This window comes from Varanus komodoensis, unplaced genomic scaffold, assembly GCF_004798865.1.
Source record: "Varanus komodoensis strain SLA01 unplaced genomic scaffold, ASM479886v1 scaffold37, whole genome shotgun sequence".
NCBI classification, from domain to species: domain Eukaryota; kingdom Metazoa; phylum Chordata; class Lepidosauria; order Squamata; family Varanidae; genus Varanus; species Varanus komodoensis.
Genome location: NW_025335889.1, coordinates 1,284,220 through 1,299,178, shown reverse-complemented (window position 1 = coordinate 1,299,178; position 14,959 = coordinate 1,284,220). Strand labels below are relative to the sequence as shown.

The 14,959-nt window shown below is 44.4% G+C and overlaps 1 protein-coding gene across 1 annotated transcript in view; it reads right to left on the bottom strand.

The window, feature by feature from the left end:
- PTGIS (prostaglandin I2 synthase) overlaps positions 1-14,959 on the bottom strand; it is a 44,097-nt gene that overhangs the window by 3,989 nt on the left and 25,149 nt on the right. The window contains exons 7-9 of the mRNA XM_044440266.1: positions 9,462-9,630; positions 4,594-4,775; positions 514-665 (exon numbers count right to left, since the gene is read on the bottom strand). Coding sequence (XP_044296201.1) covers positions 514-665; positions 4,594-4,775; positions 9,462-9,630 — 503 coding nt within the window. The remainder of the gene's footprint in view (positions 1-513; positions 666-4,593; positions 4,776-9,461; positions 9,631-14,959) is intronic.

Below are 14,959 nucleotides of genomic sequence, written 5' to 3'. Positions count from 1 at the left end.
AAAGCTCTCTGGGCAGTTCAGCCCAGCAGGTGTAAAACACAGTAGAAAATGCACTATACTAATTAATTTACAGCTCAAAATTGAAAATCAAACTTGAACAAGAATAAAAACATAATAACGTGGAGGAAAAAAAATACATCCACACTGAAGTCACCAAATGGCATGTTCCTGGTGATTCCCCATGGCCCAGCTGGAGTCCACCTGGAGAAGCCCCTTCACTTTCATTTCCGTGGCACTCCCCCTGGAGATCAGGCAGGTACTGACACGGTGCTGTTTGTGGTGCCTCTTGCAACCACCTTCATTTCAGGAAGCCTGCTTTGACCAATCACTTGTGGATTTACTGATATTCTCTTTCTAACACATTGCTTTATTTTTAAAACTCTGCTTCATTTTTTATTTTTCACTGCTGCAAAATCAGTTTAGATGTGGAGCAGTTTATAAACATTATAACTTACTAAATAAAATATTATAGTTAGCGATGGGCATTAAAAGAATGTCAATATATTCACTCACAGTTTGATGCTGTTGATGGCAAAGTCCTTTCCAATACAGACATTCAGCCCTCCTCCCCATGGCATGGTGTAATACTTGAGCTTTTGGCCTCCTTTATAGAAGTCTGTTTTTTCTGTGCCATCTGAATTGAGGAATCGATCATATTTGAATACCTGAAAAACAAAAAGGTCAGAGCGAGACAATTTTTTATTGTTGCATGTGCCAATCAGTGTTTAAAATGCAGGATGCAAGATTTTAAGTTATGCAGAGCTCTGTCTGACTGTTTCGAGCAGTGGAAATAAAAAACAAACGGATGACCATGTAACAAATGTAAGAGTTGGATTCAAGCTTAGTCATACTTCAGGCAAACCTACTGAAATCAAATTAGGCCTTAAGAGAGTCTGACTTCAGTCACATTGATGTCAATGAGCCTGTTCTAAGTGTGGGTTGAAAGGTGCAATCCTATGCAAGTTTAGACAGAAAAATTGCTTGGAGTTTTAGACCATTTTCCTGTCTAAACTTGCATAGGCTTGCACTCTAAATCTGGAAACAACTCATAATGTTTACATAGCTGCCCTTGATTTGGGTTCTTTTTATTTGTTTATCCCTATTATTTTATGCTGCTTTTGGGTGCAAATACAAGAGAAGCATCTTAAAAATGACATAAAAATATTACAATCAGAAACAATAATCCTCAGAAAGCTCCTTCTCTCAGGGCAATGGGTGGATGACAGCCCTGGGATGGGGTTGGCATGAGTCCAGGCAGTCAGGGACAGGTGCCATTCGAGTTTGCCTCCTTTGCTCCTGGCATCCTTGTCTCGGGGCTGTTTATGGCAGCAGGTGACCCTGGGAGTGCATGCGCGTTGCTGAAGGGGGTCTCCAGGTAGGGCAGGTCATGAGCTGGTCCCAGTGGAGCGAAAGTCCAGCTGAAGCAAGCCTTTGGGGCTTGTTGGGGAGGGAATCTCCGCAGCTGAATAGGGTACAATCCACAGTATATTTTCCCCAGCAGACTCCACTGAAATAAACAGGGGTTTCACTGGGCAGCATCCAGTATCACTCTGCTTCTGCTCATTCTGTTGCAATTGCAGGACTCACCCAGTAGCACAGCAGAAAATCAGCACTGCCTAAAGCAAGTCCATTTCTGCATGAGGAGATGTTAGTCGAGCTCCCTACTGCCAGTCCCATTCCGGAAAAGAGCATTTCTTTCCTGCTTTATAAACTGCTAGCGACATGTTGCACTAGTGGTGGGTTGCATGTTGGCAATACTGGATACAGCCTGTTATGAGTGTTGTTAACACACTGACTACGTGATTAACTCACAATCAAGAGTGGACTTTCACTGAACTTTGAGTTGTTGTGGAAATGGGAGCTATCATGTTGTCTGAGATAGCAAACCATGGTGCATAACCCACAGTTCATAACCCAACTACAAACCATGGTTCCTTTATGGTTAACCTTGTTAGTGCAACTGGGTTCAAGCAAGACGATTAACGTACATTTCAGCAAGAACACACATTCAGTGATATTCCATATTCACCCTGTGAGTGGAGATTAATTTGTTGTCTGAAGCCAGTGCTGTAACCAGTCCATTGCTCTATGTTTGTCTGACAGCTACATAAGAGGAGGCGGCAAAGATCAAAATATTGTCATTATGTCAACTGATGCTCCTCAGAGGTCTCGTTCAGACAAGAGAGAGACGGGCCGATTGGGTGCAGCGTGGTGCATGCTTCATCATTGCACTGAGACCACTGCACGTGCCTTCATATAATTGCCAGCATCCTTCAGCTGTACATTCCGTAACCAACTCCATTTGCCTGGACAGAATCTGAACTTGGACCCTTTAATAGGGGCTTGGGTTTAAAGTGTTTGGGGATTTGATACACATATGCTCTCTAACCATGGTTACATGAAAACTTTCTGTGTAAAAATGGAACATTTAATTGAAGTTTCTCTGATCATCTTAATTTTTCCTAAGCTTTTCTGGGATTTTTTCCTTACTCCAAATTAAACCAGCGACAAGGCTTTACTGAACATTTAAAAATATAAAAATTAAACAGGTTCTAAAACACTTTTTGTCCAGGAATAGAACATGGGAATTTTCCTGCTTATTGGAACACAAGTGGGCATCATCTAATCTTGCAAACAATAATTTAATGAGACTTGTGTTACAATAATATCAGTGTCATTTCTGCCATGACGGTCCCTGGGGAGCTGTTTATAAATGGAAAAGATCTCAGTTTGATTCTTTGTTAACAGGAGAGAAAATTAATGGGATGAGGCAGGGGAGTCAGGCTAGGAACACAAAGAAGGGAAAGCCACATTGATACATATTTTTAAAGAACCTTCTGTTGTCACAGCAACAGTCAATTAGGAATTCCACTGATCATAATAAATCAGTATGCTCTTTGTTTATTACTGTCTAGTGCTGCCTTTCCAACTTGGTATTCCCTGGATGTGTTGGACTTCAACATTTCCAGCCAGCAGAGCTATCGCCATGACCATGCTGGTGAGGAATACTGGGAATCGCAGCTGAACACGTCAAAAAGGTAACAGGTTGGGAAGGATAGTTTAAATAATTCTATTTCGAGGATTTAGATATAAATCCAGAGAGTTATTAATCTTTCCCCCAGAGAGAGCACTAATGAAAATATAAATAGGTATGTGGTTCACAGATGAGTGCAATACCAAGTCTTGCCTGAATCGCACATCTAACATCGCAGACAGAATTTTTGCATCATCCAACACAATGTTTTTCGGTGGAAACAGGACACTTGTTCAGCAGCCACTCCTTGGGAGCAAATTAATTAGGTGCAGAGAACCCAAGTGAAATGTGAATGAGCTTCTTGTGATTTGGACAGAGACATTAATGGCTCCTCAGCAAATTTATATCTGATTTGCAGAGTTTAAATGGCTGCATAAGTCCATTAAGATTTTGCTCATGAGAGCACTTCAGGGAGCTCTCCCAAGACTGGAATGTCAAAAGGCATCTCGGGTACGCCAGAATGATGATGGTAAGTCAGGTCCTTTTAGACAGAGAAGATTCCTCAGGTATCGTTTGAGCTGATTTAGTGTCTGTGATATCTGGCGCAAGCAATGCAGCCTCTGAGGACAGTCAAATCAGTCCATTTCAATGTCTCTTAGTTTCCCTTTTTCCAGTCTTAAGTTTGGCTCATCTTGAACTCTGAAAATAGCACTACAAGTTTGTACAAAAGGTTTTACATATTTTTGTACACATTTCTAGTAAGTACACTTTTGCCTAATGTATCCATTCTTGCAAACATTTTTCTTAATATATGTCATTTAACATTATTTCCATTGATATATGCATTTTGTGTGTGCATGTTTCTTGGATCTATGAAGTTTTTGACTGGAGAACTCCATTGCAAAATTCTAGAAAACTGCAGATATTGCTGGACAGCTCAGTTTTAGTATGCATATTAGTTGGAAAGTGTAAAATTAAAGTCAAACTGAATGATTTTCTCCTGCAGCTCTATCTGTTCTTGTATCCTTCCCGACTAGTCCAAATGTCAGTCTGGAAGAATCACAAATCAGAAAGTCCAAAGGATGGGCTGCAGAACAGCATTTCTCTTGTTCTTTTTCCTGCGTCTCTAACTAGCATTGTTTTCAATTATCCCATTTTATATAGGCCGTATTTAAAGTTGCAAGCTCCAAGTTTGCATATTTTTGCACCATTGATCTTGCCTTTGTCAGTCATGAGATGGGCAAAGCAGTTCTGCAGAATTCCTGAGCTTTCATTTCTGACCAACAGAAATTCTGCAGTCTCCCTACCTCCCTTCTGAAATTTTATCTAGCCCTGAATGCTAGAAACCTGTTTTTTAAGCACACTAAAGGACCAGAGGTGCAGTGTGAAGAATCCTGGAATATACACAGACTTGTCCACAGTAGCACTACTCTGTCTCTAGGCTGGGCATTGTGTTTCTGTTCCGTTGCCACGCAGTTTTGATTTTATATTATCTTGTGCTCACAAGGGCTGCACACCTACATTATTATCACAATTCTCAGCTGGGTTCAGCTTAACCACAAAATAAAAGAAACCTACGGAGGAAATGGTCATACTGAACATGATTTGGAAGGCATTACCTCTGGCTCCTCGTAGATTTCAGGGTCCATCTGAGGGCTTATGAATGGAAAGAGGCAAAGCCTGTCTCCCTTTCTCAGGTGGTACTCTCTGCCATCAGCTAGTTTCAGGGACATGTCTTGAAGGACTTCTCTGCTGATAAAAGGAGCTGCTGTCATACGCAGGGTTTCCTTCAAGGCACTGTCTGTGGAAAACAGGAGAGGAACCCAAAGGGAACAATTAGTGCATGCAAATGCAAGAGTAAAGGTGTGGGTTGCTGCCCAAAGAAGAGGATGGCTCCACTTTCAACAAGACAATTGCTTTATAACATTGCACTGTGGGCTGGCTTACAAAAAGAGCATATAGAAAAGGCACGATCTCTGACTGCTTCCAAAAATCTGAACTAGCAGCAAGAAAACACAAAACAAGAACTCAGGCCCTGTATTCCAGGCTCAGTGTCAAAGGCAAAGCTTATATTTGCCACAGGTCAGACATGGTTACATGGGGGCTTCCAAAGGGAAAAAAAAGAGGTGGCTGATCTTAAACACAGCTTGGGGAGCCAGTGAGGTGAGGTGTAACTGAGACTGGAAAGACTATGACCAGGGAGACCTGGGCACAACTCAGGTCCTAGGCTGAGCCATGCAACTCACTGGGTAACCTACCTCTCAGGTCACTGGGATAGTAAAAACAGAAGGCAAGGAAGATCGATAGCAGGCTCAGAGAAAAACATGGAATGAATATGGATTTGCACACACACCTGTGAGCCGTTACTGGGCTACTGTCTCCCAGTATGTGTACACAAGTGTTTAAAAACACACACCTGCAATTCTTTCTTTTGCATGTTTGCTGTGGGAGAACTTGTGTGCCACACTGATGGACTGGTGGTGAAGACAGCATGAGGTGTGGAACAGCTCAGCCTTCTCCATTAGAAAAAAAGATGGAGCCAGAGTAAATGGCATTACTCTTTCCCTGCAGTTATTCTGGGTTGGCCTTGCACAACCTGGTCCACTGCAGATGTCTTGGACTTCAAATGTCATCAGCTCCAGTCAGCCTGGCCAACAGGTAAGTCCAATGTATCTGGATGGCATCAGGTTGAAGACGACCGCTCTAGCAATTCTGGGAATCCCATCTTTTCTTGCAGTGCAAAAGAAGCATGGAAAACAGGGCCAGGTACCTTTACTTACTGAATCTCTAGAACATATGCGCTTGGAGAGCAGTTCTTTAAGCAAGCCAGGCCCAGACTAGATGTATTTTCTAACAAAGGACAACCCAGTACATAGTCATGGAAAATTATGCAGAAGGCACAATGCAAGCTTTCCCTAATTTGGTATACTTCAGATGTTTGGGACTTTATGTCCTCTCAGCCCCAGCCAGAATGCCCAATGGTCAGGAATGTGGAACATTGTAGTGCATAAGTTTAGGGGAGGCTGACCACAAATCACAAAACTGAACGTAGGTGGAATGTAAAATGCTATTAAAAAAATCAAGGAGAGCATTTTTGGTATCAGAACCTACTTTCAAAATTCCAGTACTTCTGAGGTTTTATTATTCCTGTTGTAGTTCAGAAAATGAGTCTTTTGCTACCATTTGTAAATGCACTCACCTGGGCAAATTCTAATAATTTTGTTAGAATTTAGAAGCCTTTTAAAGAAACAGCTTATGGCTAGGTCAAATCAGTTCCAGACTGTACCAGTACAGTTGAAGGTGAGGAAGGGTTGATCGATTAAATGTGATGCATACGTTGCCATTTCAACCCATATTTAAAGAGAATTAGACTGCAAGGAGAGAGCTAGGTTAGAATCCACACCCTGATAAGTTATGTTTCTGTGTGTCCTCGTTTTTCTTTCATGTGGGAGAATATTTACTTATGCAACCAGTCCAGTCTCTGAACAGATTCACCATGCAACAATCTGTTTTTCAAAAGTGTCTCAATTTCAAGCAGTTGACCTTGGGACTAAGAGTCTTTGCCTTCACAAGAGTACTCTTGGTTTTAACAAGTTTATTGGCCATCTCTTGAAGCATACATAAAAGGCCCTTGCATGGCATATGTTGATCTTTAGCAGGAAGAATAGTGTGAAAATATGTCACTGCTGGGACAAATCAACCCCATTTTAATAGCAGTTCCGAACACGACTAATGAGCATTTTCTTTTACTAGACTTGACTGATGGCGAGAAGCTGTTCTGCTAATGTAGGAGTTATAGCATTTGGAATGAGATATAGTGACTTGAAATAATGGTTATGCCCAAGAAATTATGCTCCCATGAAAAGATCACCATGGCTGATGTGCTCACCACTGCCATTACATTTTGCAAAGATTTCTTGTGTTGCACTGAAATGAATTGGGAAGGCGTAACGATTTTGGGTCCTGCAAATATCCCACCGTAATTTATTGTCCACGTTCATTCAAAGTGAAGGCAGAGGCAGAGCTGTCCCTCTCAATATCATGTAGTCAGAGCTGACTGGGTGTGGGATGCCATGGCATCATGTTGGTTACACGATCCCTGATTGACCGGATCATGTCAACAAGACTAAGAACCCTTTAAAAAACTTTTTAGCTGCAGGTACAGGGCAAAGTTCATGTACGCGCAACTTGGTTGCAATGATTATATCAGCTCCTGTTCAATTTCCGCATTGGGCAGTCTAATTCCCAAAGGTTTTGCTTCCATCTCTCTAGTCCAAATGAACAATAATCACCCATTTGCATAAATACTGCAAGAGAATTTCAGCAGCAACTTAGCTTTGCATTACAGAGTAATTTGGTCCAAACGAACAAGAGGCATCCAAGGCCAAACCACTCATTATACTTCAGATATTGATCCCTGGGTAGAGGAAGCCTATGGAGATTTTTGTCAGCAGGTGCCTACTTCAGGGACTCTGTGTGTTCCCAAAGCCTGCCTGAGGCTTAGTACTGAATTGCTGCTCTTTCCCTCTCCTCTCCTTCCAAGCAGGTCAGGAAACAGGATTCTAACTGCAGTCTTAATTACATTAAGACTGGCTAGGCTGTGCTGGCTTTGGGATACAAAGGAGTGTGGCAGGAGTCATTCAACAAAAGAATACCAGCAAAGTTAGAATACCAGTTATGAGGGAAACAGAGTTCATGGAACCAGACGCAATGTGGTTCTCACCAGCCTCTTGGCCTATTGCCATTTCTGCTAGCCGTGGCATTTCAGCTAAGAATTCTGCTCTACCTATTATTCCAGTTGTTTCAGGTTCTGGGGTGTATTTTGGGAGAGGCAAGCCTAGTCCCTCCATGAGTAGCTCTTCCCAGGTCATCTAGGGTAGGCATCTGCTTCTGCCCTTGAAGCAGCTCCAGGCTCTTCCAGTGTGAGGCTCTACCAACTTACCCAACTCCAACCACCATCTCCTTGCTGAGAGGTTAGAAGGCATGCCAGTAGGACATCCAACAACACTGGCATGCAGATTTCCACATTAGGGTTCTGCCAAAGATGCAGATGATCTGTGCCACCACTTGGGAGTTCACTTAGACCCTAAGCATTCTTGAGGTAGTGCATCTATCCCACCCTTCTAAAACCTGCTGGCCTCCGGATGTGCTGAATACAATGCCAGGTATCACCCAACCAGCATGGGATTGTAAGTCCAATGTGTCTGGAAGACAGCATGATAGGGAATGCTGATCTGTCCCTAGGAGCTGTCCAAGGTCACTGGAGCCTAACACGAACACTGGCTTCTGACTTCTCAGATTCAGAATCTCTTCCAAATCTTCTCCCTTGCTTAAGCATCCCTACCACATGAGGTAAGCCAGATGGCTACTAAAGATGGGGGTTTTTCAGTGGTGGCACCAAAATTGTTGTGTATCCTTTCCAGAAACATCTTTTTGGTGGCAGGTCTTCCCAGGCATTTTACTTGTTCAGATTTGAGATTCGTTTGTGTTTGAGGAAGCATTGATGCAGTTTTAGATCTTTGCTCTGCTACTCTGGTTTAATTCTGCTTTAAACTTAAGGTTTTTATATTTGTGTATATAACTGAGTTTATAGTTTAAAGTTAGGTTTTGTGAACCACATAGACAGCTTTGGCTTTTAGGGAGGGCAGAAATGTAGATAATCTTGTTCACTTTCTTGTGAGCCCCCAACTAGCTAGTACAAGACAGAAAAACTGGTGGAAAGTTTGCACATGCCATTTTCATGTATGCATCACCCACCATTTCCCACAAATAAATACTTTCTCTGTAGGTAGTGACCCTAACATGAGAAAACAGCACAAAAGCTGAAAAGTTGAAAACTGCAGTAAAAAATAAAAATAATAATGTAGTAGAACCTAGCAGCATTCTGGTGATTTAAAATGGAGTAACAAATTTAAATTAAAATGCTTGGGGAAATAAAAAAGGTTTTCACCTGATGCCCAGAAGACCACAATGTAGGTGCCAGGGAAGCTCTCTGGGAAGCTTTTCCCACAACTGGGAGCCACCATAGAAAAAGTCTTCTTTTTAGTGGCTACACACCTCACTTCCTTTAACAGTGGTTCCTGGAGAAGACTGCTGAAGATGCTCTTAGGGTCTGGACAAGTATATATAGAAGGAAATGATATAGGAAAGAAGGAATTGTTTCTTGTATTTAGGATTTTCTCTCAAGGTTTGCTAAACACCCTGTACCTGAATGCCAGTCAGTCCATGTTCAGCCCACTTACTTTCTCCATGTGATCACATATATCAGTTCAGAAGATGGAGAAACTGAACGTGGAGAAGAGCTGTTCGCATGATCACAGAAACAGGGGGCTGATGGAGAATCTGATGGCCCCAGATCCCCATGTGAAGGAAATCTGCATGCCAAAGGAGCCACTGGGATGGATAAGAAGTTCTCCAGAAGATATCTACCTCTTCTGCCAAAAAGACCAAACTGCCCAAGAACGGCTCTGGATGGGAAAATACTAACCAAAAATGTGCATGCCGTCCAAAATCTCTTGGCTGATCCAATCCACTTTCCCAGTTGCTCGATTTTTGCTTTTCAAAATCTTTTCCATTTCACCTTGAACTGCTGCCATGGCTGAAGGGTATTTTAAAAGAAACAGGAGAAGCCAAAAAACTGCAGGGCCGGCATTATTCTAAAAATAAAACAACAACAAATCAGTGTTTCTTCTTAATTGCCTTCGGCAGATGTAAAATATCTCCTACGTCACATGGATGCAAAACACATGCCTATGTAAATAACATTTTCAGGTGGAAAAAACACTTTTTTCATACACAGAAAGTCTTTGCTGGCAGCTCAGTAAATTAACAGCAGAAACGTTCTTGGGGGATTGGGCCACAGCAGAAGGAAATTAGTCATGCCCTGTGAACATGCAGCCAAACCAAAACCTGCAGTAGAAAAATAAAATCACAGTCTAGAAACAGACTATAATTTTCACTGCGACGATTCGGATGTGGTACAATAGAGGCCTCGTTGCTTGTGTGGCGTATGCATTACTCATGCCCTTCCACCCTTTCTCACACTGCAAGGGGGCAATGCAGAGACTGGGACAGCAACAGGGCTAGCCCCATCTGCAAAACCTCACTCCTCCTGGCTGCAGCCTCAGGCCTTCGTGTGCTGAGCAGAAGGTCTGAGGTGGGAATCTTCAGGGATGCAGCCATACACGCTTGGCATCTTCCCTGCCACTGAGAACCTGAACAACTGGGCTTCCGGGTCACACAGAACATCCTAAGCACAGTCTCGGCGGTCCCACTCAGGGCAGGGTGGCTTGAAATCACAGCTGCTGGGGACATAGCCAGTGTGCTCAGGCTAGCACATGGAGCCCTTCCTCCCCTCCACCCCCAGCCACTGGGGTCAGGCTGTGCATGGGCCCTGCTCCACCCTCCACACATGATCGGGCACTGCTTGAACAAAGCTTCCAGCTCCTTTGTTCACAGGAGCTGCAGTAGGGCTTCAAAAACTGGAGGCACCCAACTGACCAAATGGATGGCAGCTGAAATAGACATGAGGGCCACCTCTTCAGGCCACACTTCCATGATGCCACTTTGGACACCCAGATGATTACAGAACCACTCTTATGAAGAAGAAGAAAGGTGAAACCCAACCTCCAGGAATGAATTCTAAGGGTTTTGAGGAAAAACCATTCCCTGCAAGAAGTGAATTCCATACTAAAAATAAAAAATGGAGCCTATTTGGTGCATACATGCAAAAAGAAGAGACCTTGTGGAGATCACGTACAATTTTTCCTGCAAAATTTCTCACTCCATAGAGCAAGGTGGGCATTGTCAGTGGCTACCTGTGCACGTCCAACAGCCTTGCCTATGCCAGTGCAAACCACAGCAAAGGGGTGCAGAAGTTCTTTCAGCCCAAGCACTGCAATTAATTTCAGAGCAGCTTTTGGAGGCTGCATTCCAGTGGTGAGTGGGGACAAATGCAGCAGTACAGGGAAAAAATATTGGTAGCATAAAGCTCTTACTGCATCTGAGTCTTACACAACTGAACAAAGGTGGCTTCCAAATATTTTCGCCTGCAAACCTCATCAGTCCTAGTGAGCAGAGGCAACTGTGAGGGATCAAGGGAGTTGTAAGCCAGCACATCTGGAGGGCTAAAAGTTATCTGTCCCTGCCTTAGGAGCTGCACTTTAACCCCCCGCCCCCCAGAATAGGGGTGGGGGGAATGCACAAAAACCAGGAAACCCTCAGATGATCAGTGGTTGGTGCATAGTGGTTGGGGGCATGGAAAGGAGGTGAGACCATCTCCTTTGGGGGGCCCTAGAGGGTCGATTTGGGCCTCTAGGCTTGAAATCCTACATATTATCTCCCCTATGAGGGTAGAATAGCTGGGATTGTTCGGCTGAAGAAAAAGGGTAGTAAGAGGAGATATAACAGCAGTATACACAACTATACAACAGACAAAGCTGATAGAGAAACCTTTCCCCCCTCTCTTATAGCACTGGACCCAGGGTCATCCTTCCAACCTGACTGGCTGGAGTTTCAGGACAGAGAAAAGGGAGTACTTCTTCACACCGCACATAGTTAAACTATGGGATTAGCTACTAAGAGGTGTAGTGGGAGCCCGTCTTTAAAAGGGGACTGGGAGAGAAGGCTGTCAGCGGCTACTGGTCCCGATGCCTACACACTCCCTGCAGTATCGCAGGCACTATGGCTCTCTATACCACTGGCTTGACCATGTGCGGGAAGGGGCTGTTGCACTCCTGTTCCAGCAGGGCAGCTGCCTGGCCTGTGCGAGCCGAATGCTGGACTGGAGGGATCCTTCACCTGAGCCAGCAGAGCTCTTACCCTTGCCTTACGGACATAGTTACACAAAGTTATACCGAGTCAAAGCACAGATCTCTCTGGCTCAGTATTGTCTGCACCGACTGACAACCGCTCTCCAGGATTTCAGCCTTGGAGGGACTGAATGAGGACCCTCTTCATGAAAGGCACATGGTTGGAAACCGTACCAGCATCCGTGCTCCTTTGCTGCTGCCTTCTAGATGAGTTGATCTTGGAAAATGAGTGCCCACCTGTGACCTCACAGCATGGACAGGTGGTCCTGGGGGACTTCATGGAAAGAAAAAGCATCTGACAACTCATCTCCAGCCGCTACCCCCAGGGTTGACACAGCTATTTCCACACTTGGGAAACAGACTCCATGCCAAATGGAGGGTAAAAGAAATACTTGAGTGGTCAGCACTGTGTGCTTTTTCTGCACCTTTCTTGTAAAAGTTGTGATGATTAAGTGAAATGCAATATAGCATCACTGTTGCACTGGCAGTAGATTAAATCCAATGGAGAGGAGTACAGGGCATACATAAATCATGCTGGGTGGTGGTTGTGTTTTCGGAAGGGGAAAAATGCAAGTTTATTCTGTTCAACTTTTCAAGAATGTGCTTGCTCTTATAATTAATGTGCTGCTGTTTAAAAAGGGGGAAACGAAGTGCACACGGGCTTTCATTATTCATATTGTGAGCAAATAGGCTTGTTCCTGCTGAGGGAGGCGGGGGCAGTGGAATAAAGTGTCTTCTGCCTCCTTGGAGACAGTGTCCCAGAAAACTCTTGCAACGAGCTACTCTGCGATGTAGGGTAACAGCAGAGTGAAATGACTTTTGGGGCAGATCCAATATTGTAAGTAGGCTGTTCATTTATTTTTGATGGTGGTGGGAATGGGAAGACAGAAGGTCAGTAGTATTCTCGAGCAGTAGTTTCCGTTAACTACCAGTAACTTTTTAATACCCCAACAGAACTGGATTGCAGTAAATTGCAGGCTTAGTGGCCCCCCTGAAGGGATCAGGCCTGTCAAGTTCCTGTTGGGTAGGTTGTGGAAGAGCAGCCTTTACAGCTTTGGGGTTTCCAGAAAAATGTGCTTATGGGCAATGCATATGAAAACAGCATACAACACAGAGGTGGCCCTAGCTAAGAAACCAACCCTGTTTTGCAAGGTGGGTGCTGGGGTGCTTGTGGAAAGTGAGTATTTGAGTAATTTGAGGGGTGGAAAGAGCAATTCATTTCTTGTTTCCCTCTCTGTGGTGTCCCTACACAGCAAACCTGCAAAATTTAAGGAAGATAGTTGCAGGGGAATTATGATTAATTGAAAGTAGTATGTATCTTTTTGTTTGCTGTTCTATTGTTAATGAAGCTACAGAAAGTGCAATGAGACTGATGTTTTTGATGGACATGGTACATGCGGAAGGGCATGCATACGCAGCATTTTTCAAGGAGGCACCCAGTGTGACACACTGGGTGTAGTCCCAGGTCCCTCAGATGCCACAGAAACTCTTTTAACAGTGAGGAGAAAGCTAACAAAGAGAACTGGATATAGACGTTCTGTCTTGTGATCTATTACTTCATAATCCCTTCCCCTAAGAACTCTAATTGGAGAGCCTGTTAAAGCCATCCAAAGTTACCAGAAACTAGAGCTGACAGTCACACAAGCGCACCTGCTGTCCCCACCCTGGTATTTTCCTTGGTTAGCATAGGGAGAAATGTATTGATCTGGCAGATACAGAGTCTGGGTCTCTGGGGGCCCCTGAATCCAAATTGCTAACAGACTTCAGGATGATTCATGCTCAGAGTCAGTCCACTTTGGAGAAGGCTCTCTTCTATTCAGACGTCCCCTGAATCAATCTGATTACATCTAATATTTGGCCAAATCTGCAACACACCTTCAGGTCCAAGAGGTATCCTGTCGTGTGCACAACTTTCTTATCAGCTTTATGGCTCTTGATGCCAGGCACTTCCAAAGGCAAAGCTTAAGCAGCTGAGGTGCCATCCACCTGAGATGCCCTGCAGCCTTGGAAGATTATGAGCATCTTATGCAGAGCTGGAAGACCTGCAAGGGTAACCTGCATCTCCTTGCTCTTGTTGCTATGCATTTCTGCTCAATGGTCATTTGTGGTCACTTAGCTGGAGTAGGAAAGAAAGCTACAGAGGACAAAGGATACATCATACCCTGGGTGCTGCAGTTTTCTCCACTTCCTGCCTCTCAGCATTCCCCAGATTTTCCAACTTCAGAGAAGCAGCTGGCACTGAGCCAGAGCTTCACTTCCTGAATGCCTTAGGCTGATGGGCAGAAGTCACACTGAGTGAGTACAAGCTATCTAAATGTGGGGCCAGATTTCCACATGAAGATCCCCCCCTTAAGCCACATCTTAAAAGGGACTTGCTGGATCAGACCAAAGGTCCACCTAGGTCACTGTTCTGTTTGCCATGTGGCCAGCCAAATGCCTCTGGGATCCAAGAAGCACAACATGAGTGCCACTGAGCCAGTTGTGGCGTCGTAGTGAAGAGCGCGGGACTGGGACTCCCGCGACCTGGGTTCTGGTCCCCGCTCGGCCATGGAGCCAACTGGGTGACTTTGGGCCAGCCACAGACTCTCAGCCCAGCCTACCTCACAGGGTTGTTGTTGTGGGGATAAGATGGAGGAGGAGAATGATGTAAGCTGCCTTGAGCCCTTTGCAGGATATAAATCAAAAAGCAAGCAAACAAACTGCACTCTCCTGTGCATGCTTCCCAGCAACTGCTGTGTACAGGCGACTGCCTCTGATCCGGAACTTCAGAACGTAGTAACAGTGGATGCAGCTTTGCACCACATCAGGCCATAAGTGTAAGTGAGAACCAGTGTGGTGTCGTGGGTAAGCACACAGGACTGGGACTCGGGCGACCTGGGTTCTAGCCCCTGCTCGGCCATGGAACCCGCTGGGTGACTTTGGGCCAGTCACACATTCTTAGCCCAACTGACCTCACAGGGATGCTGTTGTGGGGGTAAGATGGAGACCAGAGGAAGAGAATGATGTACGTAAGCGGCTTTGAGTTCTTTGTAAGGAAAGGTGGGGTATACATCTAATTAATTAATAAAATAAGTTCATCTTATTCTATCTACAGATATTCTGACAGCGTATCTCCAGTATTCCACAGACAGGAACCTTCCTAGCCCTACCTGGGCAACCTAGGATTTGCCATATG